This window comes from Bos indicus x Bos taurus, chromosome 17 (genome assembly GCF_003369695.1).
Source record: "Bos indicus x Bos taurus breed Angus x Brahman F1 hybrid chromosome 17, Bos_hybrid_MaternalHap_v2.0, whole genome shotgun sequence".
NCBI classification, from domain to species: domain Eukaryota; kingdom Metazoa; phylum Chordata; class Mammalia; order Artiodactyla; family Bovidae; genus Bos; species Bos indicus x Bos taurus.
The window spans coordinates 21,942,284-21,967,823 of record NC_040092.1 but is presented as its reverse complement, the minus strand read 5'-3'; the positions used below and the strand labels follow the sequence as shown (position 1 = coordinate 21,967,823).

The 25,540-nt window shown below is 51.7% G+C and overlaps 1 protein-coding gene and 1 non-coding gene across 3 annotated transcripts in view; one reads left to right on the top strand and one right to left on the bottom strand.

Annotated features, from left to right (window-relative positions):
* Positions 1–25,540, top strand: part of DHX37 (DEAH-box helicase 37) — a 30,775-nt gene continuing 5,235 nt past the window's right edge. For both annotated transcript variants that reach the window (XR_003515242.1, XM_027567038.1), the window contains exons 1-20: positions 1–217; positions 3,237–3,406; positions 6,369–6,481; positions 7,769–8,111; positions 11,020–11,168; positions 12,010–12,102; positions 13,284–13,380; positions 14,264–14,377; positions 17,179–17,280; positions 17,466–17,580; positions 18,185–18,280; positions 18,485–18,567; positions 19,396–19,543; positions 19,977–20,053; positions 20,379–20,611; positions 22,418–22,529; positions 23,990–24,096; positions 24,187–24,375; positions 24,836–24,960; positions 25,055–25,171. Coding sequence is in view for 1 of the 2 variants with exons in the window: in XM_027567038.1 (XP_027422839.1) it covers positions 112–217; positions 3,237–3,406; positions 6,369–6,481; positions 7,769–8,111; positions 11,020–11,168; positions 12,010–12,102; positions 13,284–13,380; positions 14,264–14,377; positions 17,179–17,280; positions 17,466–17,580; positions 18,185–18,280; positions 18,485–18,567; positions 19,396–19,543; positions 19,977–20,053; positions 20,379–20,611; positions 22,418–22,529; positions 23,990–24,096; positions 24,187–24,375; positions 24,836–24,960; positions 25,055–25,171 (2,689 nt within the window). In the remaining variant the exon portion in view is untranslated. The remainder of the gene's footprint in view (positions 218–3,236; positions 3,407–6,368; positions 6,482–7,768; positions 8,112–11,019; positions 11,169–12,009; positions 12,103–13,283; positions 13,381–14,263; positions 14,378–17,178; positions 17,281–17,465; positions 17,581–18,184; positions 18,281–18,484; positions 18,568–19,395; positions 19,544–19,976; positions 20,054–20,378; positions 20,612–22,417; positions 22,530–23,989; positions 24,097–24,186; positions 24,376–24,835; positions 24,961–25,054; positions 25,172–25,540) is intronic.
* Positions 16,817–16,889, bottom strand: TRNAR-UCU. Its single transcript has one exon. It is a non-coding gene; the product is annotated as a tRNA-Arg (tRNA).

Here is a 25,540-nt window from a genome sequence, read left to right as displayed (position 1 = left end):
AGCGTAGCCCGGAAGTTTTCCGTCCTGAACCTTGGTGGGGGCCCACGTGAGTTGGGCTTAGAAGTGCTCGGGTATTGCTACCCTACCTTCAGGAGCAGGAGTTCGGGCGCCATGGGGAAGCTGCGCCGGAGGTACAACATCAAGGGGCGCCAGCAGACGGCCCCCGGCACCTCTAAAGGCCCTCCCGAGCCGCCCCCCGTGCGGCTGGAACTGGAGGGTAAGAAGGCCCTGGACAGGGGCTGGGTTTCGGGTGAGAGACCAACCAGGGCCTTGAGGCCAGGGCTGGCTAGTGGGGCTGAAGGACGCCCGGACTATGTCCTGCGTCTGCGACTTCGGAACGATCCCGGAGAGAGGCCTCCCATCTCAGATGATCCAAAGAAAGGGGGAATGGTGACAGTTTTCTTTTTAACTGAGTTTGGAACAATACCTGGAGTTTCTTTCCAGTGTGGTCGTAGTATAGCAACGTGGGGAATTTGGACAAGAAAATAAGGTAATTCCATTCATTTTGATGGCATCAATTATATCCTCCCTACCAGCGACTTTTAAGTTTGTATTTTTCAGCCCAGATCTGTCTGTTTAGCTCTAGGCTGCTTGACATTTCTGCTAAGACCCCTCCGTTTTGTTAGGGAAGACTGGTGTGCCAGTCTAGGAGAGTAACAGAAGATGAGATTAAGGCGGAAAAAAATCCCTGTCCTGCACAGTTTATGTGCTTTTGGGAAGAGACAAGTAAAGAAAAACACAGAATATATAGAATATTTTGCATACATTCATACTAAACAGATAAAGTACAAGAGGTGTTTGGTGAGTTGCAGAGTTTCGTGCGATAGAGAGGGAAGACCCCATTGAGAAAGCATTGGATCCTTAAGACCTGAGGGCCATCAGAATGGCTGAGTGGAGATGAAATATTAAGTGGGGCCAGGATGGGTAGGACCTGGTGGGTCATGGTGAGGACAGTGAACCTGCAGGGTTTAGAGCAGAGGAGGAACAAGGCATGGGCTTAGGTTTTAACAGCATAACTCTGGTGCTGTGTTGAGGAAGAGCAGTAGAGGGCAAAGAATCAGGGCGATTGGATAGGAGGCTGCCGAGTACAGTCAGTAGGGCAGAAGTTGATGCTTGGTCCGGGGCGGCAGCAGCCGAGGGTGTGAGAGGTGGTTGAATTCAAGATGTATTTGGAAGATGGAGCTAATAGGATTTGCTGGCTGACTGTGCACAAGAACAAAGGAGATGTCAAGAATGAATCCCAGGTGTGGGGTCCAGTGGCTGGCAGCTGGAGAAGGCGGGGAGGGGCCAGCTTGGGAAGAGGCCAGGAGCTTGGTTTTGGATATGTGTGTTTTGGGGGCCCTGTTATATATCCAAGTAGAGGGATAGTCAGGCAGCTGTTGACTCATGCTTAGAAGAGGCAAGTCCAGGGGAGATAGCAGTTTGGAATCATCACTGTGTATAGATGATATTTATTTAAGTCTGAAGACTGGACCAGCTCTCACTGAGCAGTGAGTTTAGCCCAGTGAGGTGGGAGGAGCCCCTTGGGAGTGTGGTTGTCCAGGGACCATGAAGAAGACCCACCATTTGTGTCATGTTGCTGTGGGGTCAGGGAGGGAGAGAAGGACCCCTGGATGTAACACCAGGGAGGCCATCAGTGGCCTTGATGGGTCCGGTTTCGCAGGAGAGTTGAGGATGAAGTTATTGAGTGAGTTCAGTTGTCTTGCTGGCCCTTGAAATTGAACACACTCCAAAGTTAAACTCATCCGGCTGCTTGTATAGGATCCCCGAAGCTCAAGCTGATTTAGGCATGAGGGAAGAGTGAGCCTAGATTCTGGAGGTGGAGGGAGAGAGAACCAGGCCCGATGGGGAAGCCTACTTCACTTCACCCACTAACCAGCCTCCTCTTCCACACTCTCCTCTTGGACCCTGAAGGAAGTGAAGTTATGGGAAAGATTGTCAAGGTGGGAATCTGGAATCTGAATTCCCTCCTCAGAAGTTGCAGGGATTGGCTGGGAGTTGAAGTAACTCACCTGACATCTCCGTGCCTTAATTTTCTCAGCTGTCACATGGATCCAGCAGTTACATACTTGTTCATGGGGGTGGTAGTTGGGGAGAATATATTTGTAACTGAGAATGCTTTGAAAAGTAAAGACAGGCTGTGTCTTTACTGACTTGTCCTGTGATGGGCACTGTTCATTCTAACAGCAGTGACAGCTCAGGAGGTGAGATAGACTGACAGTGAAGTGAATGCAGAGGAGCCTGAGGTCTTTTAGACCCAAAGATTTGGGAAAAGTTTCTCACCCTAGAACAAGACATCTCCATTTATCCTTGAGACTTTAGGGGCCAGAGGGACCTTATAAGATTATAAAGCAGCTTGCCTTCTGCAAAGAGCCTTCTCTGATCACTGATCCAATGTTGTTACCCTCTTTCTTATTTTTATTTTTAGCATGTCCCCCCTTTTTCCTTCCTATGGCACATTGGTTCTCAAATGTTTTCCTCTAAGGACATTTTTTTAACATTCTTAAACGTTGAAGACCCCAAAGTGCTTTTGTTAGTGTGAGTTCTATCGAAATTTATCATAGTAGAAATTAAAACAGAGATGTAGGGGTTTGGGGTTTTTTTTGTTTTTGACTGATTTTTGGCTTCAGTGGATCTTTACTGTAGCACAGGGGCTCTCTTGTTGCGGCACATGGGCTCAGCAGCTGTAGCACGCGAGCTTAGTTGTGAGGGGGGTTTTAGTTCCTCAACCAGGAATGGATTTGCACCCCTTGTGGTGAAAGCATGGTGTCTTAACCACTGGGCCACCAGGGAATTCCCAAAAACGCCGACATTTAAAAATAAATATAACACAAGCTCAGTACTTAGTTCACTGTACACCCAGAAGAGAGTATCTTTTAGAGTTATTGTAAAAGTGGTTTTGATCTCACAGACTCTCTGAAAGCAGGACCCTACGGGAGGAACGCACTGGTGTAGTTTATTCCCTCCTTGCTCTACCTCCTTCTGTCTTCCCAAAACACAAGGGTGGAGGTACCCGACTCATGGCGGAGGCTGGCCTGTGGCAGGTGCTGGATGGACAGTGTGGTGAAGGTGCGGCGGCCCTACATCCCCATTCCTGTGCAGGTGCTTGGATGGCTCACACAGAGGGCAGAAGGGCCCCCCCAGAGGAAAACAGCATTAAGATAGCATCTTGAGACCCTAGGCATCCTCGCTCTCTAGCCTCCAGGGCTGTGGGTCAGGCGAGCATATCTTTTCAGATAAGGACACGTTGAAAGGAGTCGATGCAAGCAACGCTCTTGTCCTTCCCGGGAAGAAGAAGAAAAAGACCAAAGCCCCTCCCCTGTCCAAGAAGGAGAAGAAGCCGCTGACCAAGAAAGAACGGAAAATGCTGCAGAGAATCTTAGACCAGAAGAAGAAGAAGAGCCAGGTATGCGTTCTGCGTCTGTACTCAGCCCTTCAGACTGGCAAGGGATGGGGATGGAAGGGCTCTGTGTCCCCTGACATGATCTCTTCAATAGGACCATCAGATAGAACTTTCTGGAATGAAGGACAAGTTCTTTGTCTGCAGCATCCAATATGGTGGTCACCAGCCATGTGTGGCTGTTGAGTACTTGAGATGTGGCCAGTCAGACTGAGAGATTGATTTTTTTTTTTTTTTTAATGTATTTATTTGGCTGCACCCAGTCTTAGTTGCAGAATGCGGGATCTTTAGTTGCAGCATGTGGGATCTAGTTCCCTGACCAGGGATCGAACCCAGGCCCCCTGCATTGGGAGCATGTCCAGCCACTGGACCACCAGGGAAGTTGCAGAGGAATTGAATTTTTAATGTGATTTGGTTTTAATTAATTTAAATGCAAATAGCCACATATAACTAATGCCCCTTGTGGGACACGCAGAATCAGAACCTTCCAGCCCTCGAAGGAGGACATGCTTCTGGGGTGTCTGTCGGTCTGGAATGGGTTCAGGTTTGTAGAGACCGTGTTTGTTGAACCAGGAGTCAGTCGATCAACGTGCTCACTGTTTATTCTCCACCCCACATTCATTTTGTTTATTTTTTAAACTTTATCCTAGAGAGTTTTGACCTTTTTTACTTAATATTTTTTAAGGAGAATATTTTATATTGAGAAATTCTAGCATATATAAAAGTAGAGACATTAGGGTCACGAGCTCCCATGTACCTACCAGTCACCAACTTCAACAGTTGTCGAGCCCATGGTCAACCTCAATCATCTCCACGGCCAGTCAGTTTCCTACCCCATAGATCAGAGCCCAGGCAGCCTCAGTCTGTACTGTTTCTTTGGCTATCCTGACAAATGACCACCAGCTGGGTATCTTAAACAACAGAAATGGGTTCTCTTGCTGATCTAGAAGCCAGAAGTCTGAAATCAAAGGGTGGGCAGGGCTGTGCTCCTTCTGAAGGTTCCAGGGGAGAGCAGTACCTGGCTTCTTCCAAACCCTGGTGGCTCCAGGTTTCCTTGGCTTGTGGCCACATCACTGCATTCTCTGCCTGCATCTTCACATGGGCTGCTCCCCTGTGTGTCTCTCCTCTGTGTATCTCTGATAAGGACACTTGTCTTTGAATTTAGGACTCACCTGGTTAATCCAGTGTCTCATCTTGAGATCCTTAATTACCCTTAACTTGAATAAGATCCCATCCTGGGACACGGGCTTCCCAGGTGGCGCTAGTGGTAAAGAACACGCCTGCCAGTGCAGGAAACATAAGAGACTTGCGTGTGATCTCTGAGTTCAGAAGATCCCCTGGAGCAGTGCATGGCAACCCACTCCAGTATTCTTGCCTGGAGAATCTCCACGGACAGAAGAGCCTAGCAGGCTTCAGTCCATGGGATCGCAAAGAGTAGGACATGAATGAAGCAACTTAGCATGCACTGGGACATGGATGTATGTTTTTGAAGGGCCACCATTCAACCCATTATGTAGCATTGTATCCCTGAATATTTCAGTTTGCATCTCGAAAATAAAAGACCATTTCCAATAACTGCAGTGCCTTTAACACGTCCAGATTTTTTTAAAACACCATCAAATAGCCAGTAAATAGTCAAACTTTGCACCATTTCATTGCGCTGTCCACCCCATCTCTTGTCTTTCCCCCTTATCATTTGTTGCAGAGATTGGTTTGTTTGTCTCAAAGACTTTCCCATGGTCTGGATTAAATTTTTTTATCTCTGTAATTTAAAAAGTATTCTTCCACTGTCCAGTTTCCTATAAATTGGTATTCGGGTCCGGGGCAGTGACTCAACAGAGACAGTTTTGCCCCCACTGAGACCATTTGGCCAAGTCTGGAGACTTTTGGAGTTGTAACGATTTGGAGGATGCTACTAGCATTTTGCAGGGTAGAGGCCTGGGATGCTATTAAATAGCCTGCAGTGCCCAGAACATCAAAAAATTATCTGACTCTAAATGCTAGTGTGTGGAGACCAAGAAACTTGATCTAAAGGCTTCAGGAGACTGCCTCCTAACAGTCTTTTGAAATTGGAGTATAATTGCTTTCTAATGCTGTGTTAGTTTCTGCTGTATAACAGCGTGAATCAGTTATACGTATACATATATCCCCTCCCTCCTGAGCCTCTCTCCCATCCCTCCTTAGTCTTTCTGACAGGGTGACCACACAGGGTGCCGTGACCACCAGGGGACACACAGGCCTGCCATTAGCAGCTCTGCCATTAGCAGCTCTGACATCAGTCCCTGGAGCTCTTCATCCAGGGGAGGACTCACTGTCCGTGAGTGTGTGCTGTTTTTAATCCTGCGAGCATCTTTGCTTGCTGTTTTGTATGTTGTTTTTTCTTTTCTCAATTAGGAAATTTGTGCACGCGTGTATATATGTGTGTGCATGTGTGTATATATGTGTGTGTACATATATACACAAATATGAGCACATATTAAAGTATCTGTATAATTTCAAGAATAGTGAAACAAATACTTGTGACTCGTTCACCCAGAGGAAGGAAGCCAACTGGGCCCACGTTTCACTGCTTTATTCCAGATAGCGTGGGGACTACTTGCCATCACACAAAGAGCTATTCCTCCCTTGTAGTAACTGCCGGGGAGTCTTACATTATACAGATGGGCCCTATTTTATTTATTCCATCTCCCTTTGATGGGCATCTGGCTAGTCGATAATCTCTCATGACACACCATGGGGCAAAGAGAACCTTGTTTATCCAACCACAGACTCTGTAAGGGGACGAGAAGCCCAAGCTCACATGTCTGTCAATGTTAAGAACACTGTGATGCCAGGCAATTGAAGTTCAGCCTTTGGTTTAAAAAAGACTGTGGGTGTTAGAGATGCTGTAAATTTATTTAGAGTCTCAACTTCCCTTCTAAAGAGGCTCATGATGCCAAATGTATAACACACTCGTTTCCTTCCCCAGCGAGCTGAGATGCTACAGAAATTGAGTGAAGTCCAGGTTTCAGAAGCTGAGATGAGACTCTTCTACACCACGTCCAAGCTGGGCACTGGAGAACGCATGTACCACACCAAAGAGTAAGTCACCAGGTTCCTCTCGGAAGCCCGTTCCTCCCTCCAGGGCTCCCAGGGCGGGGGAATGTCTTGGGAGTCATGGGGTCTTCTGGGGTTATGAGAAAATACATTTGTAATGACCCATGTGCTAAAATACGTCCAACGGGTAGAGACCTCACATGCCGCTTAATATGCTGGTATCTTTTGCCCACATGTGGGTCTTCTAGAGCTTCAGTAACCAGGCACCACAAACCAGGTACCTTAACACAAGAGGAATTTATTCTCGTGGCTCTGACGGCCAGAAGTCCAAAGTCAAAGTGTCAGTGGGGTTGTTTCCTGCCAGAGGCCGGAGAATCTGTTCCATTCTGTCCCCCAGCTCCTGGTGGTGCCAGCAGTCCTGGGTGCTCCGCAGCCCATGTCACCCCAGTCTGTGTGCCACTGCGGTGTCCTCCGTGTGTCTCTCTGAGTCTTCCATGGCTTTCTTCTGTCTGGGTCTGGGTCCCTGTTTTCTCCTCTTATAAGGACACCAGGCACTGGATTTAGGGCCCACCCTAACTCAGTTTGACCTCATCTTCATGACATCTGCAAACACCCCGTTTGCACATAAGATCACATTTTGAGTATCTGGGTGGCCACGAATTTGGGGAAGACAGATACTTCCACAGTCAATATTTAAGAATTAGGAGATTTCATGTTAAAATCCTTGGTTCCCCTTCCTGCCCTAGTCTTGACCCGTTGAAGGATGTGGCCACACCAGCTGGCATTCCCACAGGGCAGCTTGCCTTAGGTGGGGCCCATGTGTTCCCTCAGCTCAGGCCCCTGCTCCCTGCTCTCTCACACTTGGCCCACTGTGTTCATTTCCAGTACCGTCCCATAAGACTTGTGGCACATTTAATGACTGTTGAATGCAAACTGCATCTCAGGCTCTCCTCTGGGCCCTAGAAATAGAGCAGTACACAAAAATAAAGTTTCTTCCCATAAGGAGCTTACGTTCTGATAGTGGGGAGATGGGCAGTAGTTAGATAAATAGTAGAAAGAGCTTTTTGCTCAGTAGAAAAGAACAGGGCGAAGAGGATGGAGGCAGTGGGAGAGGTGATTGAGGCTGCAGTCAGGCGAAGTCTTCCTGAGAGGCGACCTTTGAGTCAAGTGAGGGAGAAGCTGCCTGCAGGGACCATGGACAGCGGGTACAAAGGCCTTGAGGCAGGAAGGGGCGTGGCTCCTGAGTCCTGCCTCTGATGAGCCTTCAGCAACCCAGAGCTGCCTCAGGTTGGCTGGCCCATCCTAGAGCCTGATTTTGTGCCTTCCCTGCAGGAAACCGGATGATGTGGCAGCCCAGGGTTCAGAGAAGATCAGCAGCCTCAGTGGAGCCCACCGGAAGCGCCGCCGCCAGGAGGCAGAAGAGGAGTCTGAATCCTCAGTGGACTCTGAACCCGAGGAGGCCCCAACAGACAATCGGTCAGAGGCCAGTGCAGGGTCGGCCCCAGCACATGTGCCTCCAGCTCCATCTGGGGCCAGGGGCCAGAACCCAGTGCCCAGCGGCCCAGCTGAGACTCCTGCCCCTCCAGCAGCTACTCCCACGGCAGCCTCTGCCCTGGTCAGGCCCCCATCGAAGCCCGCAGTCTTCATCCCCGTGAACCGCTCCCCCGAAATGCAGGTTGGTCGCTCCAGTGTTTGATGGAGAGCTTAGGGGATCAGGTCAGTACAGTGAGGGGCTGTGGGTGCAGCGAGAAGGCATCTCGGGATCTGAGCAGGTTGCCTCGCCTTCTGTGTCTAGGTTTCATCATCTGGAAAAGGGGGATAGCTGTACCTGCCTTGTCAGGCTGATGAATGAGTACCTGGCATGTGGTGGGGCTCTTGAGATGGGTGTCAGCTGCCTTTCTCATCTTCTGGTCACTGTCCCCTGCAGCCTCTGACCACGGGTCCTGGCCCAAGTGTCCACTCTTCGGGACAAGAGCTTAGGCTATGGAGTCAGTTGGCCTGGAACGGAGTGCTGATCCCTCCACTGCCCAGCTCGTTCCTGGGCCCCGTTTTCTTGATCTGTGGAATGGGAGTACCTGTCTACTCACAAGGGTTCCACCTCTCTGCACTTGGTTTCCTTGTCTGGTAAAGTGACTGTCTTACTGGGTTGTCACAACAACAAGATTAAGGGACAGGAAGCTCAAGGCCCATGGAAGAATAGAATAGAAAATATTAGTACATTGTTCCAATTAAGAATAAGTCATTTAATGAGACTGCTTTGAGGTTGGTGATGCCTCAGGGTTTGGCCCATTGTAGATGGTGGTTACTCCGTCCACCCGCCAGCCCAGGAAGTAGAGCAGTCTACAGCCTCTGGAGCTTTCAGTCCAGCAGACGAGACCAAGATGGACAACACAGTGTCACACAAGGGGAGGGACAAGAGCCACGGAGGGGAAGATCGGGTACCATGAAGGGGCAGTGCAGGAGTACATAGGCTCAATAGGGAAAGTATCTTCTGGGATAAGAGCTCGGTGACCAGCTGAGAACAGGGGGGCCATCCCATACTGAGAACTGCGTGAGCAAAGGCCCTGAGGCAAGAGGGCGCATGGGTCTCAGAGCAGCAGTTTCAAACCACAGATTAGATTGTGGAAACGTGGGCTGTGACCAGCTTTTTTTTTTAATGGAAAAGAATAGAAAATATTAGTCACTGTTCCATACGAAAAGTAGTAGTTTACTGAGAGGGCTTCCCAGGTGGTGCTAGTGGTAAAGAACCCACCTGCCAGTGCAGGAAACGTAAAAGACGCAGGTTTGATCCCTGGATCGGAGAGATCCCCTGGAGGAAGGCACAGCAACCCACTCCAGTATTCTTGCCTGGAGAATCCCTGGACAGAGGAGCCTGGTGGGCTACAATCCATAGGGTCGCAAAGAATTGGACACAACTGAAGCAACTTAACATACACAGTTTAATGAGATTGCAATTCCAGTCACAGGTACATTTGTGTGCTTATATACATTAAGTAGTTAGAATAGGAAAAAGGAGTCCAGAATGGCGGTAGCAAAAAGACAAGGAAGGGAAAAGCCCATGAAAATAGAACAAAGGAAGGTCCGAGGACCAGAGTGAAGACCTCAGGTAAAACAAACGGCACTTCTGGCTAGCCCAGTTTACATAGGGCAGGCCCAGGGGGAGAAGGAAAAAACATATAAAAAGAAGAGCCAAAATTGGGCCGGGGGCCTCTCTTCTCTCCTTGTCTTTTGGGTTGCATGCCCTCACGCCTTGAAGATGTATTTTTCTTTACTTTCTGAATAAAACTGAGCTGTAACACTGGTCCATCCAAGGGCTTTTGACCCTGGTCCATCCAAGGGCTTCAAATTTTTGCTGGAATAAGACAGAATTGAGGAAATTACAAATTCCCTGGACACATATAAAGAATTAGGGTGGGCTCACTGCTATAACAGACCTTGAAGTGCCACTGGCTTCACGCCACAAAGGTTTCCTTGTAGGTGATGTCAGAGCCTGATGCTACCCACTGGCAAGTGGGGGGTATGGGATTCTGGTCCACACACTGATTCAGCGACCCAGGCTCCACCGTCCAGCGTCCCTGGTGCCCCCCGGGGTTCCTCCCTTGGCCTTTCACTGTGGTTTTTCCACAAGTGTATTACTGAGGCTAGGTTTGTAAGTGGCCTTGTATCATATATGTTTTCCTGCACTTTGTTTTTTTGTTAATCAGCATTATGTTCCTGGGATTTACTTACTTGTGAAGATGTATGTCACTGAGGTCCGTTTGGTTTGGTTTCGGTTTTGAAACTGCTATAGAGTATTCCTCTGCTTGAATAGAGCTCGGTTTAAGTAGTCATCTCCGGCTGGACATTTGAAATATTCTTGCTTTTTACTCCCATCTTCTCTGCTGCTTTACATTTTCTTGTCCTTTTCTCGTCATCACAGATACAAAACTTTGGGGGACAGGGTTTGCAAACTGGAGGTCACAGCCATCATGGGGTCATGAGATGGCCAGTGCTGCTTTTTTTAACCAATAGAATAGAAGTAGAGAACAGAATTTTTAAAATTAGGCATGCTTCACACATAATCAGAGCAAGCAGGGGTTCACAAAACCCCTCCCTCACTATGGAATACTTGTGTGTGCATGTATGTGTGTGCATGTGCATACACTCATGTGTGAGTACCTAGCAGAATCACACCTAGGATGTGATGCTGTGTCTCACATCCTGAATTTTGGTAAAATTAGCAGCCAGTTGTTTGCTGAATTGACTCTTCCATAAGTGTGAACTACCCCCAGCAGCAGCGGAGGGTTCTTGTGCCGCACAGGGGCTTCTCTGCACCAGGCTGACCCTTTGGATGCCGGGTGTGACATTCCAAAGGACCCAACCCATGTCTCTGGGCCCCCTCCCCAGCCGTCAAGGCTTCCATCCTCCAGAGTGGCCCTCCTGTTCCCCCTTGACTGGGTGCCAGCTGCTGCCTTTGTAGGAACCACATCACCTGTATAGTCTTGCTTTGAGCAAAGACCCCTCATCCCGTCTGCCCTTCTGCAGCAGCTGCAACCCCCCTCTACCCCTCATTCCCTGAGTTCTGACTTCCTCTCTCTCACCAGGAAGAGCGGCTGAAGCTCCCGATTCTCTCTGAAGAACAAGTGATCATGGAGGCAGTGGCTGAGCACCCTATCGTCATCATATGTGGTGAGACCGGCAGCGGGAAGACCACCCAGGTGCCGCAGTTTCTCTACGAAGCAGGCTACAGCAGGTGAGGGCTGGCTACAGGGTCCCCCGCAGGTCTCTCAGCTGACAGTGGACGTGGTTCCCCAAAGTTGTTAGGAGCACGGGCTCCTGGAGATCTGATTCCAGTTCTGTGGTTGACATGCTGTATGACTTGGGGCAAGCTCCTTAACCTCTCTGGGCCTCAGTTGCCTCAGCTGTGAGATGGGGGCTCATCATTGCCAGCTACTTCATAGGGTTGTTATGTAGATGAAATGACTGGATTTGTGTAAAACACTTAGATCAGTTCCTAGTGGGAGCGGCGGTGTGTCGTCTCCTGTTAGCCCTTTTGACCCGTGTATGTTGAGGTCCCCAAGACCGCCCCCAAGTCAGCAATTTTCTTGGAAGACTCCAGGTCCTACAGTGAAGGACACAATGTTCCATCAGCAAAGGAGGAAGGCACGTGGGGTGAAGTCTGGGGGAACCAGGCGCAGCCTCCCAGAGCCCTCTCCTGGGCGGTCACACAGGACGTGCTTCATTCCCCCAGCAACGAGTTGTGATAACACGTATGAGTGTCCTTTACCAGGATGCCTGTAGACACTCAGCGCCCAGGGTTCTTCGTTGGGGGTTGGTCACGTGGGTACTCTCTGCCTGGTACCTGCCAAATTCTAGACTCCCTGAAGGAAAGCAGTTGTCAGCATGAACCATGTAGTTTGTACAGACAGTCCAGGCCCAGGGAGCCCCTCTTATCCATCAGGGAGAGGTGGGAGCCCCCCTGAAATCCAGGATCCCAGACACCAGCCAGGGACATTTGTAGGGACAGCAGCCTCGGGCCTGCTGGGTCAGCTCCTTCCTGCCTGAAATTCAGCCCTGTGTTCTCCCCCTCACAGCGACAACAGCGTCATTGGCGTCACGGAGCCCCGCCGAGTGGCTGCCGTGGCCATGTCCCAGCGGGTAGCCAAGGAGATGAATCTGTCGCCACGGTGAGTGCTCTGCTTCTTGGAGGAGGGTTGAAGGTGGCCCTCCAGACCCACCGAGCTGAGCCGTGACACACGCCCTCGTTCACCCTGGAGGCTGTTCACAGATGTCCGTATCTTTCCTATGCCATTTCACTGCATATCTTTAAATTTATAGTATACACAAAGCTGCCCCCACTTTCTTTCATCCTCTTTATTTAACTCGTTAGTGTTAAGTTTCCAACCACATGCCACAGTGGAAAGACTAGTATAACGAGCCCCCAGGTACCCGAGACCCGGTTTCAGGAATTGTCACCTCGTGACCAGCTCTGTTTCATCTGTGCCCCATGCTCTCCCTCAGTTCTTGGGGAGCAAGTTTCAGATGTCTTATCATCTCAGCCTCAGTATTTCATCGTGTAGGTCTGAAAGATCAAGACTCTGTTTTGGGGATTTTTGTTTGTTTTTGGCTGCCCCTCGTAGCTTGGGGATCTTAGTTTCCCAACTGAGGACTGAACCTGGGCCCCTGCAGTGGAAGCTCGGAGTCCTAAACACTGGACCACCAGGGTGCCTAGTTGCTCAGTCTTGTCTGACTCTTTGCGACCCCATGGACTATAGCCCACCAGTCTCCTCTGTCCATGGGGATTCTCCAGGCAAGAATACTGGAATGGGTTGCCATGCACTCCTCCAGGGGATCTTCCCAACCCAGGGACTGAACCCGGGTCTCCTGCATTGCAGGTGGACTCTTTACCGTCTGAGCCACCAGGGAAGCCCTAGGACCACCAGGAAATTCCCTGTAACTTTTTTTTTTAAAGACAACTATAAACATAATTGTAGTACTGTAACCATCACTAAAAAGTATGTCCTAACTCCTGAGTGTGTTCCTTCTGTGTTCCCATTTCCTGGATTGCCTCCTAAAAAGTGTTTAGAGTTGATTGTTTACATCAGGCTCCAGCCAAGATCTGTGTGCATGTGTGATTAATATGCTCTGGACTTGTCTGTGAGTTCCCCTCACCCCTCACACTGGAGGCCAGGGTCCTAGAGAGGGAGGCAGAGTGGCCCAGTGTCTGGGCCTTAGTAGGTGAGCTGGTGGGCCCTACCCTTAGCCGCCTGCCTAGAGGGACCAGGCCTGCTCTGCTGGTCGCCTTGGAGTAGCCACCACCCCAAGCAGCCGCAGCTCTAGGGGACTGATCCGTAGCTTGTGCCTGCAGGGTCGTCTCCTACCAGATCCGATATGAAGGAAACGTGACCGAAGAGACCAGAATCAAGTTCATGACTGATGGTGTCTTGCTCAAGGAAATCCAGAAGGTTGGTTGCTTTTCTCATGTCACAGAGCAAGGCTGCTAAGCGTAAGGGTGGGAAGATAGGATGTCACCCAGGGTGTGAGCAGCCAGCGTGACAAATTTTGGCAAAGCACTGCATTTACTGTTGTGTTGCTGTGTCACCTTGAATAAGTTACTTAACCTCTCTGAGCCTTGGTTTCTTGATCTGCAAGCTGGTACTTTCCTCCTAATTGCTTTAAATCATGTGAAGCATGAAGGCACTTTAGCAGAACACCTAATAGGTGTTCATTACATGTGAGCTTGTATGTTTGTTGCAGTTTGGTTCACAGACTTTATGCATTAGCCAAAAGCACACTACTACCCACTGGCTGGCTGAGGTTCCCCTGGGCAGGGGTCTCTGGGGAGGGCAGAGGTGACTCCTGCCTCCTCTGCCTCGAGGCCAGCCAAGATCACTGTGAAGGCGGCTGTGAGTGTGTTTTGGGGTCTGATGGCCCCTGTCTGTGTGGCGTGTGCTGCCCTGGTCCCCGCCCAACATCCCCTGGTCCCTGTTTTCCTGCCTGCCTCCCCACCACCCGCATTGGTAGCTCGGCTCTAATAGATCACAGCTGCCTTTTCTCTAGCAGTTTCTCTGCCAGGCCCCAGGCTCTGTGTTGTCTGCTTTACAAACAGTAATTGTCATCGAAACTTCTCCATGACCTCTTGAGATGGGTCCTCTTGTCCCATTTTACAGATGAAGAAGTAGGCCTGGGGTCATAGGCGACGACCTCCTGCAGGCCAAGTGCTCTTGAATCCGTGCCAGCTACCAAAGGGGTTCATTGAGTGGGTGCTTTGGGAGGCACACTCATCCTGGGGTGCTCCAGCCCAGGTGGCCGTCCTCATCCCTGGACCTCCTCCCCACTCCTCCCTAGGACTTCCTGCTGCTGAAGTACAAGGTGGTGATCATCGACGAGGCCCACGAGAGGAGCGTGTACACTGACATCCTCATCGGCCTCCTGTCCCGCATTGTGTGTCTCCGGGAGAAGGTAGGCGGGAGGTGCCGGGGGACCCCGAGGCCCACTCAGCCCACCCCCATCCACACCCGGACTGCTGCTGTGAGAGGGTCTCCTAGAACAGCCTCCTCCAGGCCAGGAGCCGGGGCTCTGGGTCTTGGTGTAAACAGATTCCAACCCTAGGTTCAGCCTCCTCGTCATCTGTTACTTTTCCCTCTGTCAGAGCAAGAGGCTCAAGCAAAGAGTTCACGGTGGGCCAGGCGACACTGTGGGCTTCCCGGCTGGCTGAGTGGTAAAGAACCCACTTGCCAATGCAGGAGATGCAGGTTTGATCCCTGGGTCAGGATGATCCTTTGGAGAAGGAAATGGCAACCCACTCCAGTATTCAATGGACAGAGGAGCCTGGCGGGCTATAGTCCATGGGGCTACAAAGAGTTGGACATGATTGAGCATGCATGCACTTAGCCAGACCCCACTGCATCTGGCTTTAAGACACCAGCCAGGTCTTTGAAATCCACAGAACTGGTGGGGCCAGCCACCAAGCCCATATACTCCATGTGCTGTGAGACACCCTGCGCCCGGCTTGGGGTCAACTTTTCCCTCCACCTGCCCCCTCCCTCGATTGGGCAGGGATGGTCGTCAAAGGGATGCTGTGCTAGGATGGGGTGCCATGGAACAGTTCCCGCCAGTCCCACTGAGAAGTTGATGCTTTTTCATACCCCCTTCTTAGAAGTGCAGAACCTTTGTCATCAGACATCAGTTCTGTGTGTGCTGTGTGCAGGGCTGTCAGTGAACAAGACAGAAGTTCCTGCCCTCATGGGGTTTCCATTTTAGTGAAGGCAATTGGCAGTAAGCCACTCAGAAGCCTGTGAATTCCCGGTGGACAAAACCAGGAAGAGAGAGCAAAATCAGGCAGAAGGTAGAGGGTTGGTAGTGTGATGAGACTCTCAGAGAGTGTGGCCTTTGAGTGGGGGGGTTGGAGGAAGGGAAGGAATGAGAAGCAGCTGCTGAGAGGAGGAGATTCTAAATGTCAAGAAAAGCAGGCACAAAGGCCCTGGGGCAGGTGTAGGGCTTGTGTCGGGTTTTCATTTTGGGGTTTTTTTTGTTAACTTTATGTAATTGATGCATTTAATGTGTACAATTCAGTGGGTTTTAGCATATTCAGAGTTATATGCCATCACTGCAGTCAACTTTAAAATATTTTCATCACCCTGAAAAGAAACCTGTTAGCTATCTCCATGGTCCTCCCCCACTCTCCCATCTCAAGGTATCCATAGTCTATTTCCCATCTCTGTGGATTTATCTATTCCATATGTTTCACATAAATGAAATCACACAATATGCGTGTTTTTTTAAAAACTTTATTTATTTGGCTCACCAGGTCACAGTTGTGGCATGCAAGATCTCTGCTCTTGGTTGCAGTGTGCAGCGTCCAGTTCCCTGATCAGGGTCCAAACCCAGACCCCTGCATTGGGAGCACAGAGCCTTGGCCACTGGACCACCAGGGCGGTCCCAGCGCGTGGCCTTCTGTGGTTGGCTTCTTTCACTTGGCACATTTTCAGAGTTTATCCCCATTGTCGCGTATGTCAGTGCTTCATTCCTTTTTATGGCCGAATCATCATCCATTGTGTGGCTGGACCACATTTCACATACCCATTCATCTACTGTTGGAGACTTGGGCTCTTCCCACTTTCCATCTCTCGTGAATGTCTGTCCAAGGGCCGTTTTCTTTCTCTTGGGCCTGTCCCAGGAGCAGGGTTGCCAGGTCCCACAGGGGCTCCTCATGTAATCATCTGAGCCGCTCCAGACTGGCTTCTGCAGTGGTCACGCCTCCCGTGTTCTCGCCTACGATGTACAGGCTGCCTTCCACATCCTCACCCACACTTGACATTTTGCATGTTTTTAGTCCTCAGCCATTCTAGCAGCATCTCACTGTGGTCTTGATTTGTGCATTGAGGATGGTCAGGCAGCTGAGGGTGGCAGAGCAGAGCGAGTGAGGTGGGAAGAACAGGAGACGCATGGGGTCATAGAGGTGCATGTGCTGGGGCCACACAGAAGAGGTTGTGTTGGGGAGGAGGCAGAACCTTTGGTCTACACTGTGCCTCTCACCTTGGCTTTTGTTTACCAAAGACACTGAACTTCCAGGGTTTGCAGTTTACAAGCTTCAGAAGACAGCTTCCACAGGCTTGAGAGCAGAGCCCACCACGGGGGGCACAGCAGGTGCTGCTGAGGAGGCTGAAAACCAGGCACACCCACTGCACCCATCCCTGAGTCAGGCTGCACCTCCTTGTCCATTTTGGGGACAGACAGACAGTCATGATGTCGGGCGGGGGCTGACAGCAGCCATACCCACTGTTCCCGTGTGTGGGGTGGACCCCAAGCTAAGCCCTCCTGTCTCGCCTAACGTCATCAGAGCTTACTCGGGAATCTTTTTTTTTAAGCCTTTGTTTTTTCCCATGACACACTGCTTAGTTCCCCGACCAGGGATTGAACCCCGGTCCTCAGCAGTAGAAGTGCTGAGTCCTAACCACTGGACCACCAGGGAAGTCCCTCAGGAGGGATCTTAAGGGCTCCTTTAACAGGCCACTACCATCCACTTCAACTTTTTCTTGGATCTTTGGCATCCAGAAGAGGGGCTGAGGAGCAGGTTTGTGGGGCTGGAGATGAGACCAGGAGGGCAGAAGTCTCCCCCGACCCTGCCGTCAGTTTTCCTGGCCCCAGGTGGCCGTGGGTCCCCAGTCTCTTGTTCCCCAGAGGGCAGAAGTCTCCCCTGACCCTGCCATCAGTGTTCCTGGCCCCGGGTGGCCATGGGTCCCCGGTCTCTCGTTCCCCAGAGGCACCTGCCGCTGAAGCTGCTCATCATGTCGGCCACGCTGCGAGTGGAGGACTTCACCCAGAACCAGCGGCTCTTCACCCAGCCACCCCCGGTCATCAAGGTACCATCCAGGCCAGGGTCTCAGGGCTGCCGGGGGGAGGAGGGCCCCTCTGTCAGCCACAGCAGAGCTTGGGATTGCCTGAGGGTTGGGATGGTAGCAGCCTTCATGGTCAGAGTTCAGGGAAGGGGGAGGGCTCAGGCCTGGCTCAGGTCATCCCCCACCCCTGACCCCGTGCCTCCCGGTAGGTCGAGTCCCGGCAGTTCCCGGTGACAGTGCACTTCAACAAGCGGACGCCACTGGAAGACTACAGCGGGGAGTGCTTCCGGAAGGTCTGCAAGATCCATCGCATGCTGCCCGCAGGTGAGACCCTGGTGGGCTGGGGCGGGGGGTCCTCCCCTTCCAGACCCAGGGGTGCAGGCAGTGGGGGCTCGGGGTAGCACTTGGCCTCTCTGTACCACAGTGTCTGCAATGGTCCCAGGGCACTCACCGCACCTGCCCTGCCTTGTTCTGCCCCAAGGATTGCAAGGCTTCAGGGACTAACCAGACAGTGGGGCTGTGAGTGCCTTTTGTCCCCACAGACACAGAGCAAGTGGACAGGTGTGTTTCACCTGAGTGTCCCTCCTGACCCCCACCCTCACAGTTCTCGCCACATCCCCATGACACATACTCTGATAGTTCCATTTATCCATTTACCAGGTGATGGATACTTGGGTTGCGCCCACTTCCTGGGAGTAGACCTGCTTTCCCAGTGCTCATGTCCAGGAATTCAATGCCTGTTTCCATGGTATAGGTTTAGCTCCTTGTCCCAGCTCATCCTGTTGCTCGTGTGGGCCTCTGCAGCCTTGATTTGACCAGCACTTCCTTGCGCCCCAGCTCTCAGATGAGGGCCTGGCACATGGTCATCACCAAGGCCACGTCTGCCACGTGAACAAGCGGGTCACGGCGGGTCTGGTTCTCCCTGCAGGCGGCATCCTGGTGTTCCTCACGGGGCAGGCGGAGGTGCACGCGCTGTGCCGCAGGCTGAGAAGAGCCTTCCCCCTCACCAGACACAGGCCCCCAGGTAACCCCAAGTGCAAGCCCATCACCCAAGAGGCTGGGGGCAGGCGGCCTGGCCTTCGGAGCCTCCCTAAAGGAGCCAGTCCCTTGCTTGCCCTCCCTTCCCCGTGAATGGTGATCAGTGACCCTGGACAGTGAATGATGGATCCTGCTTACCTGGCATGAGCCTGGAGATATCTTTCTTCCTAATTGGTTCATCTTTTCCCAGAAAAGGACGATCAAAGAGATTCAGTAGAAGAAACAAGGAGGTTTAAGAAGTCACGGGCACGGGCGAAGAAGGCCCAGGCCATGGTACGTAGAGGCCAGAAAAGGCAGCCCAGACTCTGAAGCTGCCTTGTCCGCGTGGTAGGCACCAGCCCTGTGCACCTGCACAGATGTAAAGTTAATTAAAACCACATAAGGGCGTTCCCTGGTGATTCAGTGGTTTGGATTCAGTATTTTAACTACTGAGAGCCTGGGTTCAGTCCCTGGTCAGGAAGCTAAGATCCTGCAAGCCACACAGCATAGCCAGAAGAAAACCCAAATAAAATTAAGATTCAATTCCTTGGTCATTTTAGATACTTTTCAGGTGTCCAGTGGGCCCCCAGGGCTGCTGGTGACCTTGTTGGGCAGCAGGGATCTAGAACCTTCTTGCTGAAGAGAGAGTGGTTGGCTGGTGCCGCTTCAGGGCCTGGAGGGTGGGCTGGGATTTCACATTCCAGGCTCCCTATGCTGGGGGCTGGGAGGAAGCTTCTGGAAGGCCCAGCCCTGGGGCCTTGAGCAGGGCCTGCAGAAATGCCCAGGGTGGGTGGGACAGAGAAAGCGGCCCTTGGGGTTTGCTGGAGAGCTGGGGGTGGGCGAGCCGGGCACTGGGGACTTTCACCCCAGGGCATTTGCAAGACTTCACTATTGCTTCTACACCGTGCTAGGCAGCGGTCTCAGGGCTTCACGTGTGTTAGCTCTGCGTCCTCAGGGCAGCCCTGCAAGCAGTCCTGTGACCACCCCTGACTCCCAGATGACACTGAGGCAGGGGTAGCACGTGACCAGCCTGGGGTCATGTGGCCTCGGACTCTGCTCGTGACACCAGTGTCCACGTAGGGCCACCTGCAGCCCTCCATGCCGACGTCTTGTTTACCATAGACCCTGCCGCAGATCAGCTTGGACAGTTACTCGGTGCTGCCAGCGGGCGAAGGCGATGAGGATAGGGAGGCAGAAATGGACGACGAGGAGGAGGAGGCCCTGGGCTCCGACCTGGACCTGGACTTAGGGGACCACGGAGCGGATGGAGGTGGGACCTGGCAGGGACTCGGCTGGTTCCTGCTGCACGGGCTGGGGTCGAGCAAGGAATCCTCCCTGGGCACGACCCGCAGGGGAGCTGGGGTTTCTGCCTGCTCCACCCTTTGCTGTCTCCTGAGCTCCTGAAACCACGGAGCACAGAGGAGGCCTTCAAATATCTCTTGTGCTGGTTGTCATGGGGGCGACGCTCCCAGGCTCGGCTTTGCAGGCAGTGGGGGGTTAGAGAGGCTGAGATCAAGCCCTTGGGGATCCCCATGCAGGACTAGGGGCTTTCCCGAGGAGAGACTGCAGTGTGCCCACCCTCTCTGCCAGTGCCCGGGGTTGAGCCCTGGCAGTGGAGCTGCAGGGGAGCCTCTCTGGCAGAGCAGGCAGGGGTGCCAGGAGCTAGGGGCACAAGATACAGCCGACCTCTGCTGCCCCTGCAGGTGAGCAGCCCGATGCCTCTCTCCCCCTTCACGTGCTCCCTCTGTACTCGCTGCTGGCCCCGGAGAAGCAGGCGCAGGTAACCGGGTGGGCCCTGGAATGGATGCCCAGCAGGGGTTCCTAGGATGTTGAGATGGGGGCGGGTCAGGCCCTGGGTCACCTCCCCATCAGCTGTTAGATCAACACTCCAGGCTTTTGAAAGGGTCTTGGGGTCTCCTACTTGGAGAGCATGCCCACGTTCAGTTTGGGAGCAGTGGCTGTAGGCAAGGAGAGAACCTATCAACCTCGTCACCTCCGGGCCCTGCCCTGCCTGCTGACTTCCTCTGACCTCAGTCCCATGATTTCTTCCCTGACTGGCGAGACAGTGATCAGTTTTCTTGCTGCCACCCTCCCGTCCATCCTAGGTCTTCCAACCTCCCCCAGAGGGGACACGGCTGTGTGTCGTGGCCACCAACGTAGCCGAGACGTCCCTGACCATCCCGGGCATCAAGTACGTGGTAGACTGTGGAAAGGTCAAGAAGCGGCACTACGACCGTGTCACTGGCGTGTCCTCCTTCCGCGTCACCTGGGTCTCCCAGGCCTCAGCTGATCAGCGGGCGGGCCGCGCGGGCCGGACAGAGCCTGGCCACTGCTACAGGTGGGGCTCCCTGGGGTCCCCCAGTGTCCTTGGGCTACTGTGCACTGGTCACCCACCCTCGTCCGGGGAAAGGGGGTCCCATGTCCCACTGGAGACTGTCCTTCCTTGGGGTCCACACACCCTTTCCTGTTGGCTTTCAGGCACTTCATTATTCATTATTCTGCTACTGATAGCAGGCCCTGTGTTTATTAGCACCTTTGTTTTTATTTTATTAATAGCTTTATTGACATCAGATTCCCATAGCATAAAGCTCACCATTTTGAAATGTGCAGTTCTGTGGATTTTAATATATTCAGAGTTGTACAACCATCACCACTATTTTCTTTTTAAAAAAATGTATTTTTACTTATTTATTTTGCTGTTCCGGGTCTTCGTTGTGGCGTGTCGGATGTAGTTCCCTGACCAGAGAGTGAACCTGGGCCCCCTGTACTGGGCGTGTGGAGCCTTAGGCACTGCACCACCAGAGAAGTCCCACTACTGTTCATTTTCACATATTCTCATCACTGCAAAAGAAACCCAATACCCAGTAATCAGTTTCTCCCCACACCTCCCTACCATCCCCACCCCCCAGGATCTGGCAGCCACTCTCTCCTTCCTGCCTGTATGGATCTGATCATTCCGGACATTTTCTGTAAAGGAAATCAGACGGTATGTCACCTTTTGTATGTGACTTCTTTCACCCCACATCATGTTTTCAAGGTTCATCCACGGCCTGTGTTAGTGCTTCGTTGCTTTTAATGGCAGAACAACATTCTGTTGCACGTTGGATGGACCACATTTCCCATGTCTGTTCATCAGCTGATAGACACTTGGATTGCATCCACATTTTGGCCCTTGTGAATTGTGCCGCTGTGAACACTCATGTACAAGTATTTGAATGTCTGTTTCCATGTCTCTCGGGTAAATACCTAGGGAGTAGAATCTCACAGTTATGTGGTGATGCTGACATTTTGAGGAACACGCCAGACTGTTTCTGCAGCAGGCACCCCATTTTATATTCCCACCAGCAGTGTGTGAAGGTTCTAATTTCTCCACGTCTCTCCAATGCTTGCTATTTTCCACTTCATGAAAATGAAAGTACAAGGTGGTATCTCGCGGTGGTCTTGGTTTCCATTTCTCTAATGACAGTGAGCATCTTTTCACATGCTTATAGGCCATTTGTACATGTTGTTTATTTTTCAGTCCTGTCTATCTTTTGATTGGTGAGTTGTAAGTATTCCCTGATGATCCTGATGTTAGATCCTTGTCAGAGGTATCATTGGCAGATAATTTTCTCCCAGTTTATGTGCTGGTTTTTTTTTTTCCCAATAACTAACTTCACACCATTCTTTTCAACCTTGCTTTAAATTACAAAAAAAAAAAAAGAAAGAAAATTGAGAAACTATGCAAAGAAAAGTAGTAAGAAATAAAGTAGTTGAGTGCCATGTGCCAGGCACAGTTCTAAACACTCTGTGTGACACCTAAAGTATCTTCACTGGGGACTTCCCTAGTGGTTCAGTGGTAAGACACCACACTCCCAGTGCAGGGACCGCAGGTTCGATCCCTGGTCAGGGAACTAGGATCCCACATGTTGCACGCCTCAGCCAAATAAATAAATAATAATTTTAAATAATAAAGTATCTTTCCCAGTCTCGATGGGGTAGCTGCTGTGTTAGCCCATCTCACAGGTAAGGCAAGTGAGGCAGGAAGAGGGTAAATACCTTGCCTAGTAAGGTGGTGGAGTCAAGATTCAATCCCAGGTAGTTTGGCTGAGTCTCTTTTTTTACTTCATTTTTTAAAAAATCTCTGATGCTTCCCTCTGCTCAGACTCTACTCATCTGCGGTTTTCGGTGACTTTGAGAAGTACCCCCCTCCTGAAATCACCCGGAGGCCGGTGGAGGATTTGATCCTTCAGATGAAAGCTCTCAACATCGAAAAGGTCAGTTGTAGCCACAGCCCTGCCCTCGCGCCACTGACCTGCCATTGTCCCAGGGTTCAGGCTGGTGTTCTTGGGCAGCCTGAGCCCCCTCATGGGCTGTTCCTCTTTCCTGGGCTGTTCCCCATTCCCTGTGGCCCTGAGAGCTGAGCCTTGTGGTGCTCACCCAGCCCCTCCCTGGTGGTCTCTTGTGAGACCCCCACCTTCCCAGTACTGTGCCTTCTAAGGAGAGGGCGGTCAGTGACCTTGCGGCTCAAGGGATGTTCTGCCCACTTGGTCCTCTAAGGGAAGGGTCACTCGCCTCTCCCCTGCTCCCAGAGGGGTGGTGTAGGCAGAGAAACCCCCTCCACATCAGCTGTCACTCTCAAGCCTTCCTCCCTTAAGCCCCTGGCAACCATGAGTCTACTTTTTAATCTCTGTGGAATTTACATTTTGGACATTTCATAAAAATAGAATCCTTTGATACTTATTCTTTCTTATCTGACTTCTTTCAGTCAACGTTGTGGATTTTTGTTTGTTTGTTTTAGCCAATTTAAAATTCGTTTATCAATCAGCTTAATTCACAGTAAGATAACATCATAAAAGAGAGGATCATGCTTTTCATTACATTAGTATGTTTGGGTTTTTTTTTCACTGTCAAAGAACCTGTTGATGGACATTTGGATTGTTCTCACCTTTTGGCTCCTACAACTAATGCTGCCATGAACATTTGTGTACAACTATTTATTTGAGCGCTGGTTTTGAGTTGGTCACTCTTTCTAAGCAACCCTCAGGCGATCCCTGAGGCCGGTCACTCTGTGCCCTGATCATCACATTGTCTGGGCACATTTTCTCCCGTGAGACTGTTTATTCACATGTATACTCACTGTTCATCTGGAATGAAAGCTCAGTGGGGCCAGAGCCCTTGTCTTGTTTTTATTATTTTTTTCATTTTGTTTTTATTGGCGTGTAGTTGCTTTACAGTGCTGTGTTTATTTCTGCTGTACAGCAAAGTGAATCAACTATATGTATATGTATCTCCCCTCTTGCTTGGATTTCCTTCCCATTTAGGTCACCACAGAGCACTGAGTAGATTCCCTCTGCTATACAGTAGGTTTTTGTTAGTTAGCTATTTTATGCATAGTATCAGTAGTGTTTCCATGTCAATCCCAATATCCCCGTTCAGCCCTTGTCTTGTTTTATCAACCTCTGTCACCAGGAACAGCCCCTGGTGCACATGAAGTGCTCAGTACATGCTCTTGAGTAAGAGATGATGTGAATGAATGAACAAAGAGGGCCTTTGGGGTTCCCCCGGCACAGGGACTTTGAGTGTGCCCAGGCCCCCATGTCCCATGTTCTGAGCATGAGTGGTGCTTGGAGGGTAGGCAGTGGGAGCCCCATCCCCTTACCAGACCTGCCCTCGCCCCCTCCTCCAGCCCTCCACTGCGTTCACATGTCTCCCACCATGGCTCCCTGTGTCCTAGGTCATCAACTTCCCCTTTCCAACACCCCCCTCCGTGGAGGCCCTCATCGCTGCTGAGGAGCTGCTGATTGCACTGGGTGCCCTGCAGGCTCCCCCAAAAACAGAAAGGTAGGGGAGGGACTTGAGGGAAGAGGGGAGCCCAGCTCCTGCCCCATTCTCGGCTCTGACCCATCTCCGAGCTGACCCTCCATCCTCCAGGGTGAAGCAGCTGCAGAGGTCCCGGCTGAGCTGCCCCATCACCGAGCTGGGCAGGACCATGGCCACGTTCCCTGTGGCGCCACGCTACGCCAAGATGCTGGCTCTGAGCAGGCAACATGGCTGCCTGCCCTACACCATCACCATTGTGGCTGCCATGACCGTCCGGGAGCTCTTCGAGGAGCTGGACAGGTGGGGGGCTGTGGGACGGGCATTCAGGGATCGGGGTGCGTGGGTGGGGGGAGCCCACCATGGGCTGAGCAATGCTGTGAAATCCAGCCTCCTGGGGCATAACTGACTCAGTGAGTGGTCTTATATGAAATCTGCATCCTCCCTGCGCCCTGCCAGTGTTCCAGTCTTTACAGATCTCTGGGTTGGGGGGTAGGGGGGGCGTGGTTTGTTTTTTATTTTTGCCCTGCCACAAGGCTTGTAGGATCTTAGTTGCCTGACCAGGGATCGAACGAACCTGTGCCCCCTGCAGTGGAAACCTAGAGTCATAACCACTGGTCCTCCAGGGAATTCCCAAGACCACGATCATGGTGATCAGAGACCCCACAAGGCATTTTCTGGGCCCTCTCTGAGTAACTGGCAGGTCCCCTGCCCCTGTGGCCCAAGCATCAGGGCAAAAAGCCCAAGTGGCGTGTGCTCATAGGCCAGCTGCCAGTGACGAGGAGCTCGCCAGACTGAAGGGCAAGCGGGCCCGCGTGGCTCAGATGAAGAGGATCTGGGCAGGGCAAGGAGCTTCTCTGAAGCTTGGAGACCTCATGGTACTGCTGGGTGAGTGCCCAACGTGGGCGTGGCCTGGGGGTGGTGGGGAGGGTGGGAGGGTGGGGTGGGGCACCAAGCAAGCGCTCCCCTCCTCTTTGCACAGGCGCCGTGGGAGCCTGCGAGTACGCAGGCTGCTCACCCCAGTTCTGCGAGGCCAACGGACTGCGGTACAAGGCCATGATGGAGATCCGGCGCCTGCGGGGCCAGCTGACCACCGCAGGTACCCCCCACCCTCCGGCCTCCTCCCATCCTTGGGCAACCCCCGGCAGAGAACTTGACCCTGTTGACATTCTGAGCCATGTCATCTACATATAGTCGGTTCTCATTATGCATAGATTCAGTATTTGCGGATTCACATTTTCAGTAAAATTTACTATAGTGTGCGGCACTTCTGTGATCCTCTGAGGACACACACACAAGCAGGGCAGTGATACGTGGACCCTCTCTCATCAGGTTGTCTGTCAATCTCATCTTTTCCTTGATGATGTCCCTCTCATTGCCCTCTGTCCCAGGTCTAGTGTGGACCAGCTGCTGGCTGCACCTCCTGCCCAGTGGCCACATCCAGGGGTCTCTGCTCTCAAGTAGGGTC